The sequence below is a fragment of the Haemorhous mexicanus genome, chromosome 2 (genome assembly GCF_027477595.1).
Source record: "Haemorhous mexicanus isolate bHaeMex1 chromosome 2, bHaeMex1.pri, whole genome shotgun sequence".
Classification (NCBI taxonomy): Eukaryota; Metazoa; Chordata; class Aves; order Passeriformes; family Fringillidae; genus Haemorhous; species Haemorhous mexicanus.
In genome coordinates this window covers 57,464,380-57,487,517 of record NC_082342.1, presented here as the reverse complement: position 1 = coordinate 57,487,517, position 23,138 = coordinate 57,464,380, and the positions used below count along the sequence as shown (strand labels likewise).

The 23,138-nt window shown below is 43.0% G+C and overlaps 1 protein-coding gene across 6 annotated transcripts; it reads left to right on the top strand.

Annotated features, from left to right (window-relative positions):
• Nucleotides 1–2,602: 2,602 nt before the first annotated feature.
• On the top strand, nucleotides 2,603–22,527 carry LOC132323568 (phosphatidylinositol 3,4,5-trisphosphate 3-phosphatase TPTE2-like). 6 transcript variants are annotated; one of them, XM_059838943.1, is made up of 19 exons: nucleotides 2,603–2,734; nucleotides 3,190–3,269; nucleotides 5,344–5,421; nucleotides 7,597–7,644; nucleotides 8,352–8,510; nucleotides 8,918–9,037; nucleotides 11,800–11,899; nucleotides 12,742–12,805; nucleotides 13,343–13,407; nucleotides 13,968–14,028; nucleotides 14,280–14,361; nucleotides 14,444–14,532; nucleotides 17,053–17,114; nucleotides 18,058–18,138; nucleotides 19,113–19,218; nucleotides 19,895–19,992; nucleotides 20,369–20,464; nucleotides 20,929–20,999; nucleotides 22,257–22,527. In XM_059838943.1, exons 2-19 carry the CDS (start codon nucleotides 3,220–3,222, stop codon nucleotides 22,357–22,359), a joined length of 1,533 nt encoding a protein of 510 aa, XP_059694926.1. In that variant the 5' UTR covers nucleotides 2,603–2,734; nucleotides 3,190–3,219; the 3' UTR covers nucleotides 22,360–22,527. The 6 variants fall into 6 exon arrangements, with proteins under 6 accessions (XP_059694926.1, XP_059694929.1, XP_059694927.1 ...); XM_059838944.1 differs by having other exon boundaries at nucleotides 2,632–2,739; XM_059838942.1 differs by lacking the exon at nucleotides 2,603–2,734 and adding an exon at nucleotides 2,747–2,947.
• The last annotated feature ends 611 nt before the right edge of the window (nucleotides 22,528–23,138 follow it).

Here is a 23,138-nt window from a genome sequence, read left to right as displayed (position 1 = left end):
TTCTTCTCATCATCAAACTTAGTTTCTATCCTTGTTTAGCTGCTTCTCAAATGCATAATTATCTGAATATACCAAACATACTTTGCACCAACTTCATAAAGTTTAACAAAGACAAGCGGTCAGAGTCTGCGCAGGGGAGGGCTCCTGGTCGATGGCAAGCTGAATCTGAGTCAGCAGTGCCCTGGCAGCCAGGAGGGCCTGCCCTGTCTGGGGTGCATCAGGCACAGCACTGCCAGCTGGGCAAGGAAGGGGATTGTCCTGTTCTGCTCTGAGCTGGGGCTGCCTCACCTCGAGTGCTGGGGGCAGTTTTGGGTGCCACAAAATAAACAAGACATTAAGCTGTTAGTGTCCAAAGAAAGGCAATAAGGATGGTGAAGGTCCTTGAGGGGAAGCTGCATGAGGAGTGGCTGAGGTCACTTGGTGTGTTCAGCCTGGAGGAGATGAGGGGAGACCACAATGCTGTCTACAGCTTCCTCATGAGGGGAAGGGGAGGGGCAGACACTGATCTCTTCTCTGAGATGCCCAGTGATTGGATCTGAGGGAATGATCTGAAGGTGTCTGAGACGGTCTAAGCTGGATATCAGAATATGGCTTTTGACCCAGAGGGTGACTGGGCACTGGACAGGCTCCCCAGGATAGTGGTCACAGCACTAAGCCTGACAGAGCTCAAGAAATGTGTGGATAACACTCAGGATTCTTGAAGTGTCAGGAGTGGGACAGCAGTTGGACTCTGATGATCCTTGTGGATCCTTCCAACTCCAGATATTCTATGATTGTATGTTTCCGTTACTTGCTACCACTGTCTGTACTAGATATTTATGTATTTATACATATGCATATTTGAAGGGGAAACTTTCTCTTTAGTCTAGTGCTCAGAATTGTTCCATATTCTTAGCATTCACCTTAAGGATCTTATTTCTTTTGGACAGGGAGCATTCGGACAGGCTCCGGCGACCAGTTACCTCATCTCCCCTGCCAAGCCCCAACAGCCCAGGGAGCAGCGCTAAAAGCTCGCTTTGGGCTCCCTCTGGTGTCGATCGCCCTGCAGAAAGACTCCCCAGCGCAACCCTGGCCTCAGCAGCTACAGCAGTGCTGCTGCACGGTGGGATGCCCAGGGACTGCTCCTCACTTGCCTGTTGGTAACGAGCTAGGCGTAACACATCACATTCTGGAGGCTCCGTTTCTGCGAAAACCTAAGTGCTCGATGCCGTGGGAAAATCCAAGTGGTCATTGTGATGCTCTGCCCTGGATGATGGCAAGAGCTGCCCCAGGCTGTGGGGGACTGGCTGGCCTGCAGCCCCTGCCCGACTTGCACTGGCTCTGCCTCGAGTGCAGCCTCTCAAAGCTGTCATGCCATAGGAAAGGCACTGAGAGGCATCAAGCCACAGCAGTAGAAAAGTTTACAAAAACTGCGAGGCTGGGGCTCAGAAGCAGATGGTAGGGCTGGCTGGGGTCTGGTGGGCTGGGGGTAGTGTGACCCCACACAGAGCTACAGAATCAATTAGAAAAGACTTGGAAAGTCTTGGAAAAGACTTCAGCAATCATCGAGCCCAACCTATGTCTGAACACCCCCATGTCAATTAGACAATGGCACTAATGTCCAGCCTTTCCTTGAACACCAACTCCCTGGGCAGTCTGTTCCAATGTCTAATTACTCCTCCTCTGAAGAGTTTCTTCCTAATGTCCAACCTACACTTCCCAGCTTCAGACTATATCTTCTTGTCCTGTCCCTATTTATTTGGGAGAAGATGCTGATCCTCACCTGGCTTCACCCTCCTTTCAGGCAGTCATAGAGATTGATGTTCTCCCCTGAGCTCCTCCTCATCAGGCTAAATAACCCCAGGTGCACCTTATAGGATTTGTGCTCCAGACCCATCACCACCTCAGTTGCCTTCTCCAGACACACTGCAGCACCTCAGCGTCCTTCCTGAATTTAGAATTCTGCATCCCAGAATTGGATGCATTACCGGAGGTGTGGCCTCGCTAGTGCTGAACTCACTGTCCTGGTGCTGCTGGCCACACTACTGCTGGTACAGGCCAAGATGCTGGTACAGGGCTGTACTGCTGGTACAGGCCTTCTTGGCCACCTGGGCCACAGCCTTCTGGCTCACGTTCAGCCGCTATCATCCAGCACTCCCTGGTCCTTTTCTGCCCGGCAGCTTTCCAGCCCCTCTGCCCCCAGCCTGCAGCGCTGCCTGGGGTGGTTGTCACCCAAGTGTAGGACCTGGAATTTGGCCTTGTTGCACCTCATGCTGCTGGGTCTCGGCGCATCGTTCCAGCCTGCCCAGACCCCTTTGCAGGACCTTCCTCCCCTGCAGCAGATGGGCGCCCCGACCCAACCCGGCACGGCCCGCGAACGCCCCTTCGGGTGGATGGGGAGCCCCGCTGCCCGCCCGCGGCCTGTGCGGGCTGTGCGGTGCGGGGGCGGCGCGGGCCGCCGGGGCCGTTATCATGGCAGCGGGCGGCTCTGCCCGGCCCAGCCCGGACCGGGCCGGGTCGGCCCAGGTGCAGCCGGGCAGCACCACGGAGTCGTCTACCCGCAGCCCGGGGGCGGTCAGGCGTATTCGAACTCCGCGCCTCAGCTCGGTGGGTGAGGCGGGCTGCCGGCGCGGAGGCGGGAGGGAGGGCCGGCCGGGATACAGCCCTCAGGAAGTTTAACCCAACTTTCCGCTGAGTCCGCGGGGCGCCGGGGGCGGTGTCCAGGCTCGACTTTGCGCCCGGCGGCCGCGCCGAGGTGAGGTAGGGGGAGGGCTCCGGGGGGTTTGCCCTGGCGGAATGCAGAAGGAGCAAGTGCGGGCCTCCCGTCCGGGAAGCTGGGGTGTGCCGGGAGGCAGCGCCCGGACCGGCTCCCTGCGGTTCGGTCCGCGCCCGCAGCTCCCCCGGAGGTGCCAGCTGGGGCTCCTCTGTGTTTCAGAGCTTGAAGCAGGGCGAAATGCTTCATCGTGAGGTAAAGATGCTGTTATCGCTGTGGTGTGTTTGGTGTAGTCAAAACCCCTTCATCAGTGCTGAGTGCCTTGACTCTCATTAGTGTTACAGCTGAAAGATTGAGCTTTTTCAGCCATAGGGGGAAATAGTTGAAAATGAAGTAGAAGCCTGGCTTCTGGGACTGTGAGGGTGAGGCTACTATAGGATGCTGCTGTTCACTGTTTCTTGTACTGCCTCATTTTAACTCGGTGTGCTTCTCTTCAGGTCAGCAGAACATCAACAGCAACAGGCAATATGACAGCTGTGAGGTATGAACAAGGGACTCAGCCAAGAGAATCATGTGGGTGAGTGAAATGAGCTGTGCCAGTGAGGGGGTTTGGGATTGAATATGTGGTGTGTGATCCCGTCTTTAGGTTCTTAGTGCTTAAAATATAACAAAGGGAATAATGATGGAGTGCCTGAAGTTTATATAGTATAGTTTTGTTATCTCCCCTCTGCCACCAGTGCTGTTGTCTGAGAGGAGGGGTATCTTTGCAAGAAATATGCTGTTTTGATTCACTTCTTGTAAGTAGTTAGTAAGTGATTAATGAGTACAAGGTCTCCATCCCTGAGAGAATAAGTCCATGGCATTAAAGTGTGTTCTCTTTTAGCATCCAGACTGTCAAGAGACTTACAAGGGTGTCAAGGTCTCTTGTAGAGCAAGGCTCTTTCTGTTCTTGCTTTAAAAGCCTCAAGTCTGAGGCTGCCTTTAGCTATGAGCAGTCAGAAAAGCTTATGCTCTGTATGGAGTGTGTGTGTGAAGGAAGCAATTTCTTCTAATATGTCCTCCTTTTATTCTCTTCCACCCCCATAGTCAAAGCCTAATTGTAATAGCTTATGGCCGAACACTTGTTCTGTCTTGGGCAACAAGTAGATGTAGAATGATCAGCAAAACAAACTCCCTCTGAGGAAAGCATTATCTAGAACTGAACTTTTGTGTGGGAGCACTATGGAAACAGTGTACTTGGGCTTCTGTTTTATCTTTGTATCAAGGATTGTCTTCCTAACTGAAAACACTTTTGTTTTTCATTCTTTTTGTGGCATATTTTAATCCCAGTAGATGATAAGGAGGTAGCATTTGGTGCACTTCATGTGTCTCCAAGTATAAGCAGGTGACCTGCAGCAAAATTGCTGCAGCAGCAGCAGGCTTTAATAAGTGAAGCATTACTGCTGTTCAGTAAGTGTAAACACCCAAGTGAATATTCTGTAAGGATAGCTGGGAAGCAAACCTGAATTCCTATTCATCACTAAAGCTTTGCTTCAGCTCTAGGAACAAAATGAGGCAGGTTTCACTGGAAACACTGGAGCTAGGAAATGAGGTTTGAATGCTAAAATTGCTGCATCAGAATAATTCTTCTACTGAGCCTGATGCTGAGTGCAGGTGGTGAAGCATCAGTACTGGTTCCTGAAACTAGGAGCTAGGAATGATGCTAGGAGAAGCATTGTTAAACTTCTTGCTTAAAAGGTGGTTAGCCCAGACTGCAGAAGCAGTGCTGGTGCATGGGTCTCTTGTGGAGGATGAAGAATGTTTGAATCCTCAAAATTATTTCACTAATGTTTCAAACATGCTAGGCTGCTTCAGAACAGTATGGAAACATCAATATTGAATATGTGTGTGTAGCTGTTCCTGCCCACGAAGCTGTGAAACCAGAGGCAGGGCCTCAGCAAACACTGTGGCTGTGCTATTATGCATCACAGTATTTCTGTGGAGAAGACTGAAATAAAGACTCCTGGATTTTGATGCTACACTCTTTCTCTGAAATTGTCATGTGGCCTTCAAAAAAACAAAAATTTGATCTGAAGAGACCCTTTTAAGGAAGTAATGGCAAGCAGCCACTACCCCAAAAAACTGCTGTTCTAGCACTAGCTCAGCTGCTGCTCTGGTGTTCCAGTTTCCGGTCTGGTATCCTGCTCTGCACAAAACATCTCTATGGTATGGCTTTTCCTGGTGAAAACATTAATTCTCTGTACAGGAAGGTCTCTGTAACAGCATTAATGTCACTTGGACTCTCTGAAGCCATTTTGCATAACGCATATTTCTGGCACTTCTAGAGCCTGGACTGTTGAGTCCTTAGCAGACTCGTGGATGCCCTGTTTCAAAGCCCTTTATCCTACTGCTGAACTCATCTGTCTCTTTTCGGGGGGAAAGGGGAAAACTTTTGAGAAAGGGGCTGCTAATAGGAAATAGATCAGCACTAACCAAGGGGTTCAGCTGTGCCAGCATGGGGGAAATCTTTCTTCCCCTGATGCTGGGCCTGTGCTCTGGCTCAGGCTGCTGTTCACTTGACAATTAATTCCTTTTTTTTGGAACAACAAAGCATAGCAATATACAGAGTTGACAACTCTATCAGTGCGTGACTTGTATTATTTCTTTGCCAGCTCTGCAACAGCTGAAGAGGCCACAGTAAAGATTGATAATGGTCGTGATGAGAGTAATGGACCAGACAGCTGTTCCAAGTAAGCTAATGATAGACTCAATTTATTTGCTTACCCCCAGAAATGGAATCTGATGAGCCAAAATAAGAAGGCAGGTGGCTTGTTGAAGAGATAAGCCCAGGAAAATGCTTAATATTGACATTTCTTCTAGTACGTAGTGAAGACAAATAAGTTGTGGAAGCCTCTTTATCTCTCTAGAGATAAAAGTCCAACCCAAGAACACAAGTCCATCATATTATGGAGAATGGGTAATACAAACCACATTGATTAAATTTTCCCGAAGGAATGAGTTTGTGGGAGCACAGAAGAACAAGTGCTGGTGAGACAATGAGGTGAATGAGTACCTGGGCATAAGAATAAGCATTGTGGCACACATCAAGACTAAGTTGTCTGAACTTGCAAGTAGTTACCTCTGTTCTTGAAGCAGTTATTTCCTGACAGTTACTCATGTTACTCTTAGAGCAAACTTAGTTGAGTCAGTGGCAAGTCCTGCAGCTCAAGAACAGTAAACCTAAGCCTGTTATTTCAGTTATTCTGTGCGACAACATGTTTTTCTAGATTTCAGAATTTACAAGTGTATTTCACAAAAGCTCTGAGCTAATTATGTAATCAAATGTGCCATGTTTCCTTCAATTGATTTAAGATGTTGACAGGCCAAATTGGAGTGGTGTGTGTATATATTTTGGTCTGTAGTGTACCTAGCTAGAGGTACTTGTCCATAGACTGTGAAAGTTGAAGTTGTGGTGTCCCCACTACAATTGTAGGTTTGACTGGACAGACGTAGACCAGCAAACCATTAGTGTCACTATTGCAACGTTTCCTTAGATATTTGGCATTCATAAATACCAGGAAAACCTTTTATATGTTAACCTGCCTTCAGGACATGTTATTGCATACTTGACTTCTGTAGGAATAGTGAGTACTACAACCCATGTATATACTTCCAGTTTAAGAACGCAAATGTTTGCTGGTTAGACCTTGTACCTTAGTTTACAGTAAGAACCTAATAATGAAAAATGTGAGTTAATTCAGTAACCCCAGCAAGATGCCACATCAGCACTTCAAAGGTACCTAGCCTTGTCTTAAACTGGGTTATTGAAGTGCACCAAGTGAAATGCAATGCTTAAGTTGCCCGAGAGGAAACAGGTATTTTGGACAGGATCACTGGGGTGAAATGTGCATTACTGTGCTGACAAAAACTTCTTGTAACAATGCTAAATAAATCTATCAGGACTTTTTGTCAGTATGAAAGGACTAATGGTAAGTCCTGCTGTTAGTGACATGCTTGAAAAAAGGTGTTTTCTTCTGTCTAAGAAAAGACATACAGTATGCTTACAGTAAATATTAAATTAAATAATAAATAAAAAAATAAATAATCCTGGAATTGCTTAACAGACTGGCGGTCTGTTTTTCACTGTCAGCACTTGAGTTTTGCAGGTTCTACACCAAGAACTTCTACCTTAGTTCTTGGTGTAATCTAAAGAGGCTTCGAGCCAGAAAGAGTTACATAAAAGCTTTCTTCTAAACCAAAGGGCTTAAAGCATACCAAAGAGGCAACAAAATCTACTGTAATTGGAAACAAGAGCTGTGACCTTGCCAGGACTGAAGATAATTCTCACAACTGGAAAAACTTGGCTTCAGAAATGCTTTTTCTTAAAAGATTATTTGGATTTTTATTCTGAAAGCCGAACTGATGTTTCTTTTTTAAAGTAGAAGTGGGATTTCTATTCCTCTGTTCCAAAGGAATGGGAGCTGTTAACAAGTGCAGCTCTCCTCAGGCCTGGGAAAAAAAGTGGTCTGATAGAATAAGCTAATATATGGAACGAAATATATTAAGAGATGTTTGTCTTCCAATCTTCCTCTTGACCAATATAAACCTACTTCTTATAGCTTACTAAGCCAGAGTTCAAGTGTCACTGGAATTGTGTTATGGATAAGTACATACTGCTGTATTTCTAGGGTCTGGAAGCTGATGAATACTTTTTCTAACAGGTGATCAAAGCACTGTTTCAAGTACTTTCTTAACCTATATACTTCATAAATGCAACTGAGTAATCTCATTTTAGAGAAGCCACTACTATGCAGAATACTAAAACTAAAGGAATGTGAACAAAAGAATATAACAGTCCCCTCGTGGCTGATATCTGTAGCAAAATGTCTGTCACTTGTCTTGATGTCAGTTCTCTTCTCTTGCAGTGCAACTAGAAGAAAAATTGCCCCATTTGTGATGTCATTTGGATTCAGGTAAAATCCTGAGCTTGTAATGATGGGGGAAAGGTAAAAATAGTCCTCATTTTTGCTGTAAGAACTTAAGAACTCCATAGACATCAGTAACTCCAGCTTGCTTTGTCTGAAAGTGCTGAATCCTTTGTCACCCCCAGGAATGGTAACTTGAGAAAAGTACTAGAATTGAAAAATAAGACTTAAACAGATATGACTACATTCTCCAAGAAGAGCTGAAAGTCAGAACTGTAAATGTCATTGTCTTGGATAAAACCTCTTTAATGGCTTATTCTTGCTGGCAGTGTTTGAACAAACAGTTGGTCAGTTGTGTGTAGTTTAGGTACTGGGACAAGGCAAGCCATTAAAGAAAGTGATTTTTAAGGACTGCATTAAGTCATGAGGGAGGGAAACTGAGTAAGGTGAAAGCAGAAATTATACTTGCATGTCTTAAATCATTCAGGTTTGCACTGCTTCTAGGTAGCCGTGAAATCATAAACTAATAACTACAGCTATGTCTGAGATAAATGTATGGTTCCACATAGATGATTATCTTTGTGCATATCATTTAAAAATGCAGTTGGAAACCTTTATCTTCTAATTAACCAGGCTTCATTCTATGTAAGAGATCACACTCTTGCTGGAACAGCTTAGAAATCAGGATTTGTGCTGTTTAGTTGGTAAGTGTTCATTCCTACATCTCTAACTTCCTTGTATTTTTCTCTTTGTAGAGTATTTGGAGTTGTACTTATCATTGTGGACATTATAGTTGTGATTCTGGATCTGGCTATCAGTGAGAGGAAGAAGAGTACAGAGATTCCTGAAGGTGTTTCCCTGGCAATAGCACTCTTCTTTCTCATCGATGTTCTCCTGAGGGTGTTTGTTGAAGGGTAAGACATAGGCAAAAATTAAGTCCATATGGCAAGTCCTCAAGCTAGAAAGGAAGCAGAACTTCAAGCTTGAGCTATGAACATGGTGTCCCGTAGGCTAATTGTCTGGTCATAGATAATAGCCGTGTCTTTTCTTGGCTCTGTATGTGTGGTTACCCTTCTATAGAATAGCCTTTAAGTATTTTCAATATAAGTGAGCACTTGGGAACTACACAGCTTTGCCATAACTTGTGTGTAAATCAGGGCTAAGATTGCTTTCTTAGTGAGACTTCAGTGCTTACTGTTAAGAAGAACTGCAGGAGAGCTTGCTTGAGCAGTAGCTCTGCATAGATTGTTCTCTTCTTGAAGATATATTTCAGTCTTTGCTACCTATAATGGTGTCTATCTAAAACTCTCCTTGGTTTCAGCTTCAGGAACTATTTCCAGTCCAAACTGAATATTTTGGATGCATGTATAGTGGTGGGCACCCTGTTAATTAATTTGACGTACTGCTTCTTAGATGTTGATGCAGCAAAGGAGATACCAAGGTAAGAGTGGTGTGGCAGCTGTAAGTGTGAGCTCTTTTCTTGATAATCTTCTAAGAATTTTCTTGGGCACCTCTAAGCCAGATTTGTGCATATGAGATCACAAATTGGACTGTGATAGTGTGTCATGGTACAGACCAATGAAGGATAGACATGCAGCTTTGATCTGTGGTTATGTTGTAGCCTGTCCCTGCCTCAAAGGCAGAGGGGATCTGAACTTACTAGTTGAGGTAACTAGAAGGGGGGCCATCAAATGCTCTGACTCAAGCACTTTTTCGGGGAAGGTTTGCAGTAGCTCTAATAGAGAGGAGGGTCTGAAGAAGGCAGAAAGAAGAGTTGCATTATTGTAGCAAATGGAAGGGACAACAAAGGGAGGATCTCTGTCTAAAGGATCTTGCAATAGAAAGAGTTGCCAAACTGTCTTGTTTTCTTTGCTTTGCTGTCCCAAAAGCCTCATGGTAATATAATGCTGGGTTTTTCAGCCATGCTCTGGGGAGAGGAGACATGCAGTTTATGTGCATAAGCTGCTTCAAGTCCTATTTCTTTCTGATTTCTGTATCTCAATCAGATGATAACCTGTGAGATGAATGTATTCCTGATGGAGACAGAGCTACAACTTTAAGATGAGTTTATCTACACTAGGTTTGACTAAGAGAAACTTTCTTGCATCAGCCAGGGAAAAGTTGAGCTCTCAAAAAAAAAAAAAAGTCACCCCCTGCCCCAAATTCAGCTGACTAAGAGGGGAACATAAGAGGGGAGCATTTCTTCTGGAACATTATTTCAGAAGAAAACAAAAGTTTAGTTATTGAAGAATCCGGAGCTGGACAAATATCTGTAGGTAATAGTTTTCTCTTAAAGTGCTTGCTAAACCTGGATATCAAGAAGAGTAAAACTGTCAAAGGAGCATTTTTTGCAGCCTAGTTTCCTCCTAGGTTGTCTTAAACAGTCATTGGAGTTTTTAATTATTACTTCCCATGTCTATGGCCACATTTTTCTAAAACAGCTTTCATCTTACAGCAGCACCCAGACAAAGGAGGGTAAAAGAGCAGTGTGACAGGGTAATCTGCATTCTTATCTCTATTAGGCTATGCTAGTAGTAGGCCTGATCCAGCACTGGCTGTAGATCTGTGTGTGCAATTTCTTTGTTTTCTGACTTGCTGAAGTTGATAGGAATCTAGAATAGGTTTTTGGTTCACATAAAGAGAACTTCACACTGCTGCTCTCAGAACACTCAGCTGGGGCCTACCATCTTACCCATTCAATTTTTGAGGCCCTCTCTAAGGCTTCCCTTGTTAAAGGCCCCAAAATGATGTCCTGACCAAAATATTGCCACCTGAGAGTAGATCATACCTTAGATTTGACCAAATCCCAAATCTTGAGATGGTGGTCATCCCACTTAACACAGCAGTAGTGTCCACAAAATCCAGTTAATTCCCAGTAGCCTTACTGGGGTTTATTGCTTTTCTTTCCTGAGTCCTTCATCAAGAGGCAAACAGTAATCTTAAAGCATCTGATACATCTCAGAAGAATTAGAATTTGAGCAGCTTTTTTGTGGATAAGAGCCTATATACAAGTGAAATTTCAGTGACAGGCCATAATGTGCCCTGATGGAGGAATATGGCTTCTCTTTCTAATCTGGTCTAGCTGGGTGTTTGTAGAGGTGAGTTAACTGTTTCCTTGAAGTCTGACCTATAAAAGGACTTTGAGGAATGAGAGCTGGATATCAGTCTGGGAGCTAATGCTTAACAGGCTGACTTCCTTAAGGGCTTTTATCTTGAAGAGTTGCTTCTCAGAGTTGTGGGGAGAGGAGTTATGGAGTTATCACCCCAGTTTTTGTTCATCTCATTTGCTGCTAGCTCCAAGGAAATTCTGTTTTGAAAACAGGAGGGTGATACTGAATTTGGAAGATGCTCAGGGAAAAGCTGAAACTTTCCTCCAGATATCCAAGATAACCTTACCTTGCTGACTTTAAGCTCCATATCAGTGCGGGGCAGACTGAGCAAAACTGGAGTTTTGTCTCCCTTACTGTTGGTATTCACCAGCATTTCTGCACAAATGTATCGAAACCTAGAATGTGTGTGTGCTGCTTAAAATGTATGCTCACTTACCTCCTTAGGGAGTGTATTGAATATTAGTTTGTCCTGAACCAGGACAAGCCCCCTAGAAGTGTGGGAAAGCAGCTCCTCCTGTTCAGTTGTTTTGATAGAACCACTCACTTAAGCTTCTTTCCTGCTTCAAAGTTCAACAATAGTTCAAAGTTCCTCAAACCAAACCAAGTGTTCAGGTTGCTGAATGATTAAACACAAGATATATACTGATTTGTTCTCAGGTTTCTTAATCAAGTCATGATGTACTTAGCTTGTCTAGCATCTTTTTAGTTTTTTTTCAGGTGGCTACATATGCTTTAGTGTGGCTGCATACACTTAAATGTAGAGTTGAGAATAAGCTTCAAGGAACAAAAACTTGGTGATAATAACATGGGTAATGTTAATGGAATTTGTTGCTTTCTGGCCAGAGGTGCCTGTGGAAGTCTGAGCAAGTAGGGGATTTCCTAGTTCTGCTAGTTGTTGAGAACATGTATTTGCAAAAAACCCTTAACAATAAACCCATTATATTGTATTTGTTCCAAAATCAGCCTGAGATGTCCTAGTTCATAATGTGAAACAAAGTTTTAAACTTTCCCTGAAACAGCTTTTAAACAGCTTTAATCTTTGCCTGTAAGTTTATTTGTGTCCATTTTCTTCCATGCTGAATCTGTCCTCTAGAATGGTTATTTTCCTCCGAATTCTGAGAATTGTCATCTTGATAAGAATATTTCGTCTGGCTTCGCAAAAGCAGCAACTTGAAAGGGTGACCAGGAGAATGGTAAGTTGGCCTTGTAACATATCTAGACTACTTAGTAGTTTCCAACTCTTTCTTCAGGCAGCATTCGTGGTAAGTAGCAAGACTGATTATGGCCTATTGGTCTGCTATTGCTAACAGACCAATAGGCCATTATTGCTAGCTATTGCTGCCCAGGCAGCACATCTGTTCGATGTCCCTGACAGGGCTCTGGAGCTTTGCCCCCAGCCTCAGTAAAGCCTTGTCATTCTTGGCTTTGTTCAAGTAAGCAGCAACTCGACCTAGAAGGCTGGCATGTCAAAGTGCTTGCAAAACCCCGTGTGTCTCAACTGACACTTTCTAGCCTGTGTGGCACATAGACCCTTTTCCCTCACATGGGGGAAGGTAGGAGTTTTAATGTGCCTGATGCTTTATTTTGGGTCCAAACAAAGCATTCTAGCTGAAGCCCTATCCACCGTCAATTCCTCTTATTTACATCAGGGGCATTGAAATTCTGCTTTAAGCTTCAGGTGTGTCCTATTGTTTAGGAAGAAGCAGTCCTTACTTTTATTCTTTTTTCCCTCCGTCTTCAAACAGTCAAATAACTATGACAGATTCATGACAGTATTCATAGAATCTACAGTGTTCTTTTTACTAGAATAAATTTTGGTATTTAAGGGTAAAAATTCTATACAGAACTTCTACCTAGAAGTTAAGTACAAGAATTTTGCTCTTGGATAATGCTGTAGTGAAGTGAGGCTCTGCTACTCAAGCTTAACTGGAGAATCTACATGGTTGAATTTTCCTAGTAACAGGCAACAGTTGGTGATCGTTAGCATTCTTGTAGAACATTACCTCTCTCTCTTTTTTTTTTTTTTTTTTGTCAGGTCTCTGAAAACAAAAGACGATATGTAAAAGATGGTTTTGATCTGGATCTCACTTATATTACTGGTTTGTGGAAACAAATGTCACTTTGCAGCATGTTATGTCCTGTGAAGATTTGTTTTACAGTTAATAAGAGCTTGTCGTGAATTACAGACAATGTTTTAGACTCATGAACTTTAAGTATGAAGTCAAACCAGGCCTACTCCTTTTCTGTGGGATTTTGAAATATGGATTCCTGACTGACACTGTTCTCCAGAATTAGCCTTCTGGGATAGTTGTACATGCTGTATGTAATGATAGAAATTTATCCTAGTTCCCTAGGCCTAGGGAACCAGTGTTGGGAAACTATTTACTTACAGTATTTTTGCTTCTCATTCTATGGAGACTGACACTTGATGGTGGCTGATGCTTTGGGAAGCATTATTTGTCTTGCTCTAGCTATGCTAAATGTAGAGGAAATCCTACCAGAAATGGGTAGATTGTTCTTATAATTAGGGTAAGAAGAAGATATTTCAGGATGAAATAAGGATGTTTCTCAGTCATGTAGTTCTTATGTGCAGGGGGGCTTCCTGCTGTTACTTCTGATTGCTGTCTTCTCAACAGATCGAATTATTGCAATGTCATTTCCATCTTCTGGGAAGCAGTCTTTCTACAGGAATCCCATAAAGGTAAAAATCTTACCTACCAAATTCACTGTTTCTGAAACCTGTTTCTTTTATAGGTTCCCACTAATTTACATGTGGCCTAGATTATGTCAGTCCTAGTTTTGCTGCCTTTGCTGGTTGGAATGACTGATTGATGATCTGCACTGTGCTGCACTGTTGCAGTGTCTCAGCTAAACCTAGTGATTTTCTCTCACTGGGGGCATGCCAGTGCTTTGATGCTCCTTCTTTGGGAATGTTTTGAAGAATCAGGGTGGTTCTGTCCCCGGCTAGTAATGGTGATAAGATCTATTCACCTAAATAAAGTTGCTTTAAAGGTCTGTATACATAATGTCCTTTTCAGAGCTCTGCTTGCTGATATTGTAGAAACATATATAGGGCCAGGAAGAGTACTGCAGAAGTACTTTTACTCCAGATGAGAACCTGAGCTGTCAGGTTGGAAAGGCCTGCTTTCCAAGTGCTGTTCATGAGTGCAGTTGTTGATCCCACCTGGGGGGTGGGGGGGTTAAGGTGGCAGTGGAAATAACAAGTAGAGCACTAACTACTCTAAACTCATTATTGCTTAGGAAGTTGCAAGATTTTTGGACACCAAACATCCAGGCCACTATAAAGTCTATAATCTCTGCAGTAAGTATGTTTAGCTGCTGACTATATTTGAGATAAAATTTAATGTATAAGTGAAAAGTATGAAACCAGAAGCTAAGCATGCATGGCTTTAGCCAAGTTACCTCTGTTTTCTTTTCATTTTAATCTGTCTATTAACACTGCTGTATTTTAGACACTAATACATGCTCAGACCAACCCTTGTGTGTTACAAACCACTTTCTTTGTTACAGTCCTTCTTCCTTCTTGGCATAACTTCAGATCTTTCCCAATAGGTGAACAAGGCTATGACCCCAAGTACTTTCACTACAGGGTGGAAAGGATCTTCATTGATGACCACAATGTCCCAGCGCTACAGTGAGTATTGTCAAGAAATACATACTTTATAATAGTTCTGTGTAGGCATTTGCCTTGATCCACTAACATTCCTCTTATTTAGGGACATGCTGAAATTCACTGCCAGTGTCCGTGAATGGATGAGTCAAGATGAGAAGAATGTCATAGCAATTCACTGTAAAGGGGGCAAAGGTAGGATTTCTCATGTGCAATCTGTGTATGCTACAAGTCATGCTTCTTTGTTTTTGTAGCTTCTTTGATTAAAGTTTGGCCTTAAACCATACTATGAGGTGGGTTTGTGATGTAATTTGACAAATACTGCAGACAATGTGATGACTAGCACGACTACAATACTCTTTAGTATTAAACAACCCCATTTTTAGGTAGTCTAAACTGGTTCTTAGTCTAAGCTGTTATTATGTCTCCTAAAATGTTCTTCAATAACTTTTTGGTGTTCTGGCAGATAGGACAGCAGTCCTTCAGGAGAGACTGGGGGATAGGGAGGCTACTGAAATTGCTACTAATTAAAGTGTTAGACGGCTGCTTTGGTTTCTGGTAGCCGGTCACCCATGTTGAATGTTGTGCATTGCAACATGGCTCAAGCTATCCATTGTTTAGGTTGGAAAAAGACCTTAAAGATCAAGTCCAACTGTTAATCCAGTACTACCAGATCTACCACTAAACTGTGTCTCTCAGTGCTACATCTGCACATCTCTAGGAATACCTCTGGGAGTGGTGATTCAGCCACTTTCCAGGGCACCCTGTTTGACCTGAGCTTGATGACCCTCTTGGAGAAGAAATTTTTCTTAATATCCAATCTAAATCTTCTCTGGGACAACCTGAGGCCATTTTCTCTACTCCAATCACTTGTTACTTGATGGAAGAGACCAACCCCACTTCACTATGATCTTTACAGTGAAAAGGTCTCCTCTGAGCCTCCTTTTCTTTATGCTAAACACTCTCAGCTCTCTCAGCTGCTCCTTGAAGTCTTGTGCTCCAGACCCTTTCCCAGCTCTGTTGTCCTCTGGACACACTCTAGCATCTCAATGTCTTTCTTGGGGCCAAAACTTAATGGAGGATTCAAGGTGCAGCCTCTCCACTGACAAGGATGGAGGGACAATCACTGCCTTGGTTCTGCTGGCCAGAATATTGTTGATACAGGCCAGGATGCCATTGGCCTTCCTGACCACCTGGGCACACTCTGATTCATGTTAAGCTTCTGTCAACCAGCACCCTCAAGTCTTGGGCTGCTTTCCAGCCAATATTCCCTGAGCCTGTTGCACTCTGTGGGATTGTGACCCAAGTGCAGGTGCCAGCCCTTCACTTTATTGAAACTCATACAGTTGGCCTTGGTCCCTTGATCCAGCCTGTCCCTGACCTCCAGCAGAACAACATTCCCACTCAACTTGGTGCCTTCTTCAGACTGACTGAAGATGCACTCAGTTCCCATGTGCAGATTGTTGGTACAGACATTAAACAGCACTGGTCTCCATCCTGTGCCTGGGGATCACCACTAGTGACCAGCTGCCAACTGGATGTAACTCCATTCTGGATGTAACGATTCTCTGGGCCTGGCCTCCAGACAGGTTTTTACCCAGTGAGGAGTGCACCTATCCAAACCATGAGCAGCCAGTTTCTCCAGGAGAGTGCTGTGAGAAGTGGTGTCAAAGGCTTTACTAAAGCCCAGGTAGACAACATCCACAGCCTTTCCCTCATCCATTAAGTGGGTCACCATCTCATAGAAGGAGTTCGTGTTGATCAAACTGGTCATGCCCTTCGTAAGTCTATGTTGGCTGGGCCTGATCCCTGGTTGTGCTGTATTTGTTGTGTGATACCACTCAAGATGATTTGCTCCATAACTTTACCCCTCTAGAATGTTCCAGGTACTGCTGGATCTTAAATCAAGATGCACATGGTATTAGGTGATAGAATACAATGAAGTTTTATGGAAATAAGAATAGTGAAAACTATCAAAAACATGAGCTAACCTGCAGGTGCTACCTGAACCAACAGTGGTGTGGGAGCTGTTGAAATGCATAAATATCTGCAAGTAAGCCAAATTTCCTTGCAAGTGTCTGCCACACCTTTAGCCACCTGCCATTACTACTGCAAATACTTGGCTTAAAGTAGGTGGTTACTTAACATTAAATAGCTGCCCCCAGGTGGAGCTCTGTCTTAAAAGGTTTTGCAAAACTGAATGTTGAAACTACCTGCAGGTCAAAACCAGCTTGAAGAACAAGTGTAGGGAGGGTGACTTGACCTCTGAGATTTTTGAATTAAGAACTGAAACTATATAGGCATCTTCATGCTAGCAGACTTGATGGCTTCTTAGTAGGGTTGCAGGGAAAACAGTTGGGGCAGAGAAACAAGTCTTGACACTTACAGCATTAAACTTACAACTATAAACACTTACAAGTTTCAGTTTATAGCCTCATTTAGTAGAGTGCTTGACTCTATTTCCTGCTGGAGTATGCAGATACTGACCGGCTGCCTAAGTGTCTCTAGTAATGAAAATGTGGGGACAAGAACCAAACCACAAACAATACTACATACTGTGGTATCTTGCCTTTAACTCATTCTTCTCAGAAATACTTGACTACTTGTTTGTTGCTTATAAGTCTTGAAATAGATAACAGGAGATGACTTCACCTTCACAAAAATAATCCAAAATACCTTTGAACTGCTCTAATTTAACTTGTATATCTAATACAGGCAGGACTGGAACAATGGTCTGTACTTGGCTCATAGACAGTGACCAGTTTGAGAGTGCAAAGGTAAAAATTGCTGGTTTTTTTTTTTATTATTATTTGTTTAGTATTCAAAATGTCCTGTTAGGATTTACTGAATTGGTGAAATGCACTAATACTCTACAAAAATTCTATACTAGAAAAAGGATTCTCTGAAAAGTCTGGTTTTAAAAAAGTTCATGAAAGTCTCGCTACAGTGTAAATTCTGATGGAGACTATTTGTGTTCTGAAAGAAGTGAAAAAATAGCATTTAACAGGTTACCAACTTGAAGGGTTCTTTTTGGAGGAATAATGTGTCTAGGGTCTTGAGCAACAACTCAAGCTGTAGGTGACTTCTGAGCAAACTCTCCTAACGATAGTATCACTGGTTTTAAGTGGTTTTAAGCAAATCTTTTCCCAGTCTCCCTCCAAGTAGTGTGAGGCATCAAGAATTGTCTTGTCTTGACAGCCAGCATTACAAAAGGAAGCTCTTCTAGGAAAAGGCAGAAAGATCAAGTCCCAGCAAGGACAGGTGCTGATGCTGCTTTAGTATCCCAGGTTTGATACATCAGCTGGAGGCTGGGGATGCAGAAGGCCCTGGACACTCAAGGTAGTCTGGGCAGACTGTATATGCATTTAATCACTTGTTTTCCTCTGAGTTTTCTTTGTGAAGATATGAGCTCGTGTTCAGCTTGGTCTGCCGCAGACCACTTGAGAAATATAAATGGTTCTAAAGCTGTCACTTGAAAGTCACATTGCTCTCCTTCACTCTTTCATGAATGACAGATTTATGTGTCTGACTGCCTAATTCATATTTTCTTCTTGTAGTTAAAAGTGTCCTTTAGAAGGTACCAAAATAATGCTTGCACATTTCCACTTGCATTCCTTTAATGGACTTGAGTAGTGTAGTTCTAGTTTACTGTCTGCATCTTAAGAAGGAGAATGGTGATGGAATGGATAGTTTAACCCTTGAAATTACCATTCTGTGTAGGAAAGTTTGGACTACTTTGGGGAGAGAAGAACTGATAGAAGCACAAGTACCAAATTTCAAGGAGTTGAAACACCCTCACAGGTAAGCTCATGCAGGTTCAGAGCAGTAGTCAAACCAATACTAACCTTGTGAGTGCTTATGCTGCCCTACCTCTTCTGCTTTGTTTCAGAGATGTAAGTTCCTATTACTTGCTTAACTCCTGAACTTTCTGTACTCTTTCATGTGAGAGCTGGAATATGAACAGCTGACAGGGTTTGCCCTGCATCTTTCCCCTTCCCCTTATACCTTTCTCTGATCTGAAGTATAGTATCTAGGATAACAACATAATTCTGGAGATTGGGAAAGCTTTTTGTCCAACCCCACTGTTCAAGCAGGGTGACCTGGACAGATGTGTCCGGTGAGGTCCAGAATATCTGCGCAGATGCAGATTCCACAGCATGTCTGGACACCCTCACAGGAGTGTGACTCTGTAAGGCAATTGGACTGTTAACAAGGATGCACAGAAGCCTGCAGCTGAGCCTGGGATGGGGCCATGGCGTTGATTTGGCTTGGGTGGAGAAATGCATCTTCTAAAGGCTGCAGTCATTGGGAAATAGTACGCAAGTTTTTGCCTCAGACCACGGTTTTGTACATCTTGATTTACTGTTCTGTGTGATGCAGAGTTGGGAAGTGAATGTTGGGATGGGTACTTAAAATTGCTGGTATAAAATAGAAGTATAGCTGTCCTTCAATAAAATGAAAATTTCTAGTCTGTTTAAACATTCAGTCTCTTAAGGCTACAATATAAAATATCCTCACTTATTGCTGAACTAAGAAGTACAGAATTCCTCTTAAAACATGAAATTTAAATGCTGTTTAAAAATGTAGATGTTGAATTTGTCTAGAAGACTGTTTCTGCAGGGAAAGGGAGGAGAGTAATTGTCTTTCTTCTTAGCTTTGGACTTTGAAGAGCTAAAAACTTGGAGTAAAAGATCTGTTTAAATCCTACTTCTGCCTAGAATTAATCTTTGGTCGGTACAGAAACTGCATAATGTGTCTGGGTTTTTGCGTTACAGAGTAGGTATGTTGGGTATTATGAGATCCTGAAAAACAAGTATAACTTGGAACTCCCACCAGAGAGACAACTCAAAATAAAAAACCTCAAAATCCACACTATACATGGTAAGAACTCTTGTATTTGGGCATTCCTCTATCTGGTAATGGTTTCCTATTACAGGCAGCTGATAACTGTCTCTCTTGCTAAGCCTATGGTCGGAATGTAGACTTACCGGGATTTGAGAATTTAAACGACACAGAACACAATGAAGAGTATTTTGTAGTCAGTTGCTCTGTGTTGTGTCACTTTCTAGATGTCTGACCAAACGATGGCTCACATACAACCTGCCTTTTTTTGGAAGGGAATCACTTTTTAAGTGAGACTAACTCCCCGTGTGGAACTGGATCCACTAATGTTTCTGAGCTTTAGATACATGCTTGTTACAGTACATGTGTGCTGATAATCTTGATTAAAGGCTGGAAGTTCATCACTCCTTGTTCCAGAGGAGTTCAAACTGCTGTTATTGTTCAGTAAATGGAACTAGATTTTTTTTTTTTTTTTAGTAAATGTAACTAGATTTTGCTAGATTTTAGCCTGTTCCCCTAGTGGGGGGAGCGTCAAAATGCAATTTTTAGCTATTGAATCCTTTAGCTTACCTTTAGCATTTGAGTTCTCTAGAGCCTTGAGCAAGGCATTCTGGAAGGAAAGCAGTTTTGAATGGGATTGCACTTGGTTTTCATGACTACTTATGTTTCCAGCTAATGTCTATGCCTCTGGTATAATGAAACACTTTGTTCCTAGGAGTTGGGAAAGGCAATGGAACTGATATGAAGGTGCAGATAATAACAAGGAAGAGAATTGTACTGCAGTGTGTATGTGGCAATCAAAAAAACTGCAGGGTGAGTACTATGAAGACACACAAGTTGAGTCACAGAAGCTAAAAGCTCCTTTATAGGTTAAAAGTGTCGTAGTTTTGTCCAATATTCAATTTCTACCTAGTCTAACTAAATGGGTGATGTAAATTCCAAGAAGACGAAAAAGCTGAACTTTGCCAAATCTTAGGAATTGTAGTGGTGAGATAGTGAAAGATTTCCCTGGGGGCCATTTAAAAGCAAATAGTTCACTCTGTGCTGAGCAGCTTAAACTGTTGTCTGTTATTCTAGCACTGCTGTTGTATTTGTGTACCATGAATGAGTAGTTAGGTCTTGTCATGAATTGGTCCCTTGTCTTGCTGCAGAAACTTTCATAAAACAAATTCTTTATTCTGTTATCCAGCTTTTCTTTGATTCTGAAAGTGACACTGTAGTCATTGGCTTGGAAGACTGCCCTGTTCTAAGTGGTGATGTGAAAGTCAGATTTGAATGCAATTCTGTAAGTATACCAGTGTGAAGACCTTCAGTTGGGTATGGGGAGAGGCTGCAGTGCAAATGGCAGTGGGTCCTGCCGGGCTGGGCAGCATGGAGCAGAATCTGTTCCTTCCCAGTGACTCCTGCTGTGCGTCACTGTGCAGTGAGGGATGCAGCAAGTGGTGTAATATCAGCCTAGGCAAGCAGGGGAAACACCTGGCTGTTCAAACAGCAGTACAACCCAGGCATTTTAGTTGGGCACCTGCTGCTCCTAACCATGGGAGTCTCACCTCATTGTATTGAATGACTTGGTACTGAAATAATTGCGGAGAAAATAGTGATCTGCGTATGATTTGGGGCTCTTCAAGTGTACTGATTCTGGCACTATAGCTTTTTAAACCAAATTAGTGAAGAAAAGTGGGTACCTTTGCTCTAGAAACAAAAGTTCTGTTGTGTAACACAGTCCTTAAACAAGGTGTTTGTGTTTAGGCTCTTCCAAAAGGCTATGATGGCTGCCCATTCTTTTTCTGGTTCAACACTTCCTTTATTGAAAATAACAGGTAAGGATATTAGTGAATGCCTTCAGATCCTAACTTCTGGTGTCTGCATAGAGCTGAAAGATCATAAACATAGTACTGAAAGCTGAGATACGGCAGGCCTGATCAGCCAGCTAACTTTCACGTGGGTACTGGTCTTTGATCCTCAGCTGTAACTTGTGAGCTGGCAGTTTCTTGTGCTGTGACAAATATTTTAAACATATGGGAGGTTTTTATCTTAACTTAAACCGCTGTATTATTTCCTTGGTGCTCTCTATCCATTGTTAATGAATTTTAATTAAAAAATGTAATGCTAACTATTCAAATCTGCCATTCTCTATAGTATGGCTGCCTGAGAAGCAGGAACTCAGTAGCTTAGCAAGCAGACACTAAGACCACAGTTAGAGGTACTGATGCTTGGGATCACAAAAAAAGGCCTTCTTATGGCTTCTCATGCTCTTGATAAAGTTAGAAATTACTGATTTTGCTTGCAGAGACTGGTACTCCTGGAAAAGCTCCAGCTGGTGAAAGCTGGGGCTTCTCTGCCATGCTTTGGGAGTGATGTGGAAATGCAGAGACAAGAGAACCTTATCTTTGGTCTGCCTTGCTTGACAGATTTAGGTAGAGGAACAGTGAACTTGGCATAGGAGATATAATTACTGTGTTCTCCATGACCGGAATAGAAAGAAGACAGTTTTTACTTAACTGATCCTGTTAGAGCCTGAGAAGAGATAGCCATGAGTCTCTTTGTCACAGTGAATATCCTCAGCCAGCAATGCCCCTTGCAGTCTCAATGCAGACCAATTAAACCAAGCCAGTGCCAGGAAAAACATGTGCCAGCTGTCTGATGGCCCTGCAGCGCTGCCATCTTGAGGGTTTTGCTGAAGAGCTTTGTTTCCTCCAGAACTATGGAGGATGCCCCACTAGGCTACCTTTTGAGTACTTTCAAATCATTGCCTTTAGGAAGTTTGGTTATTAAATTCCTGGCACTTGCATCATATCAGGAGGCCTTGAGCTGAATGCACTAATAAATTCTCTCTGTCTTGCACTGTGGGGCTCTGGGAGGATGGTGGGGAGCCAATCCACAAACCCATCAGGTTGCCTTTGTTTCTGAGATGACTTAAGATACAAAACACTGTGCAGGCATGGCTGATGTCTGTTTAAATTCAAGGTCTGGGGCTAGATTTAATATTCTAGGGCTGAACTAGAAGATTTTTCAGCTGGCTGAAAGGAAAAGCATGTCTTAGGCTGTAAAATATGCTACTGAATTTTGTCTTTCAGACTCTACCTTCCCAGGAATGAGCTGGATAACCCTCACAAGTCTAAAACATGGAAAATCTATAGTGAGACATTTGCTGTGGAGGTGAACTTTATTGATGCATAAGGGAAATCTGAAAGAAGGAAAACATGTAAAATTCATCTCTTTCCTGGAGAATGTCTTGCTGTTTCAGTATAAAGTGAAGCAGTGTCACGTGGATGTATCTACACAGAAACACACTAAGTACAACTTCTCAAATAAAGCTACATGAAGTTTTGTTGCATGGGGCCAAAATACTCTGAAGAGTTACTTAATGTTGGTTGACTGTCACATCATGGGCCGTTGGATTCCTGGAGGTTAGATATCTTTGCATACAGCTAATTCTTGTTAGAGTAATCAAAAACAATTACTTGTCTTTAAGCATGAGCATTACTATGGTGATGGATGAAGACCAGCAGTCTGCATGAGACTGTAAAAACCTGACATGATTCCCTCAGCATTGGGGTTTTCCACAAAGCAGTAGAATATGGGAATTTTGAGGGAGGAATATTAATCTCCCTCTGTTGGATTGTTGCTTTTTGAGCAGAAGCCTTGGTATTGAGCTGCTCTTCATCAGTAATCAGTGATGTAGTGCTTTGAGCAACACCTGGCCTGGGAGCTGCCTGTGGAGGTTGGAGACTGCACAGCTGCTTTTCTACTGCTGCACCTCCCCACAAAGGGCTGCGATGGCCACTTGCCCTAAGGCTTAAGACTGGCTCTCATCAGCTCCTGAGCATTCCAGCTGCTAGGGTCAGTTAGTGTGGCTGCCTTAATACCTGCATAGAGGAGTTTGATCTGTGCATCTGCTCATTTGAGCAAATAGTGCAAATGCTCACTGGCTCCTCTTGAGTTGAACTAAGACCTGT

Bases quoted from the DNA above. Each gene is read 5' to 3' on its own strand.
- LOC132323568 (XM_059838942.1), top strand. The intron at 11,900-12,741 runs GTAAGTTGGCCT...TTTTTTTGTCAG, and splicing joins AAAGGGTGACCAGGAGAATG to GTCTCTGAAAACAAAAGACG. The intron at 14,029-14,279 runs GTAAGTATGTTT...CTTTCCCAATAG, and splicing joins TAAAGTCTATAATCTCTGCA to GTGAACAAGGCTATGACCCC.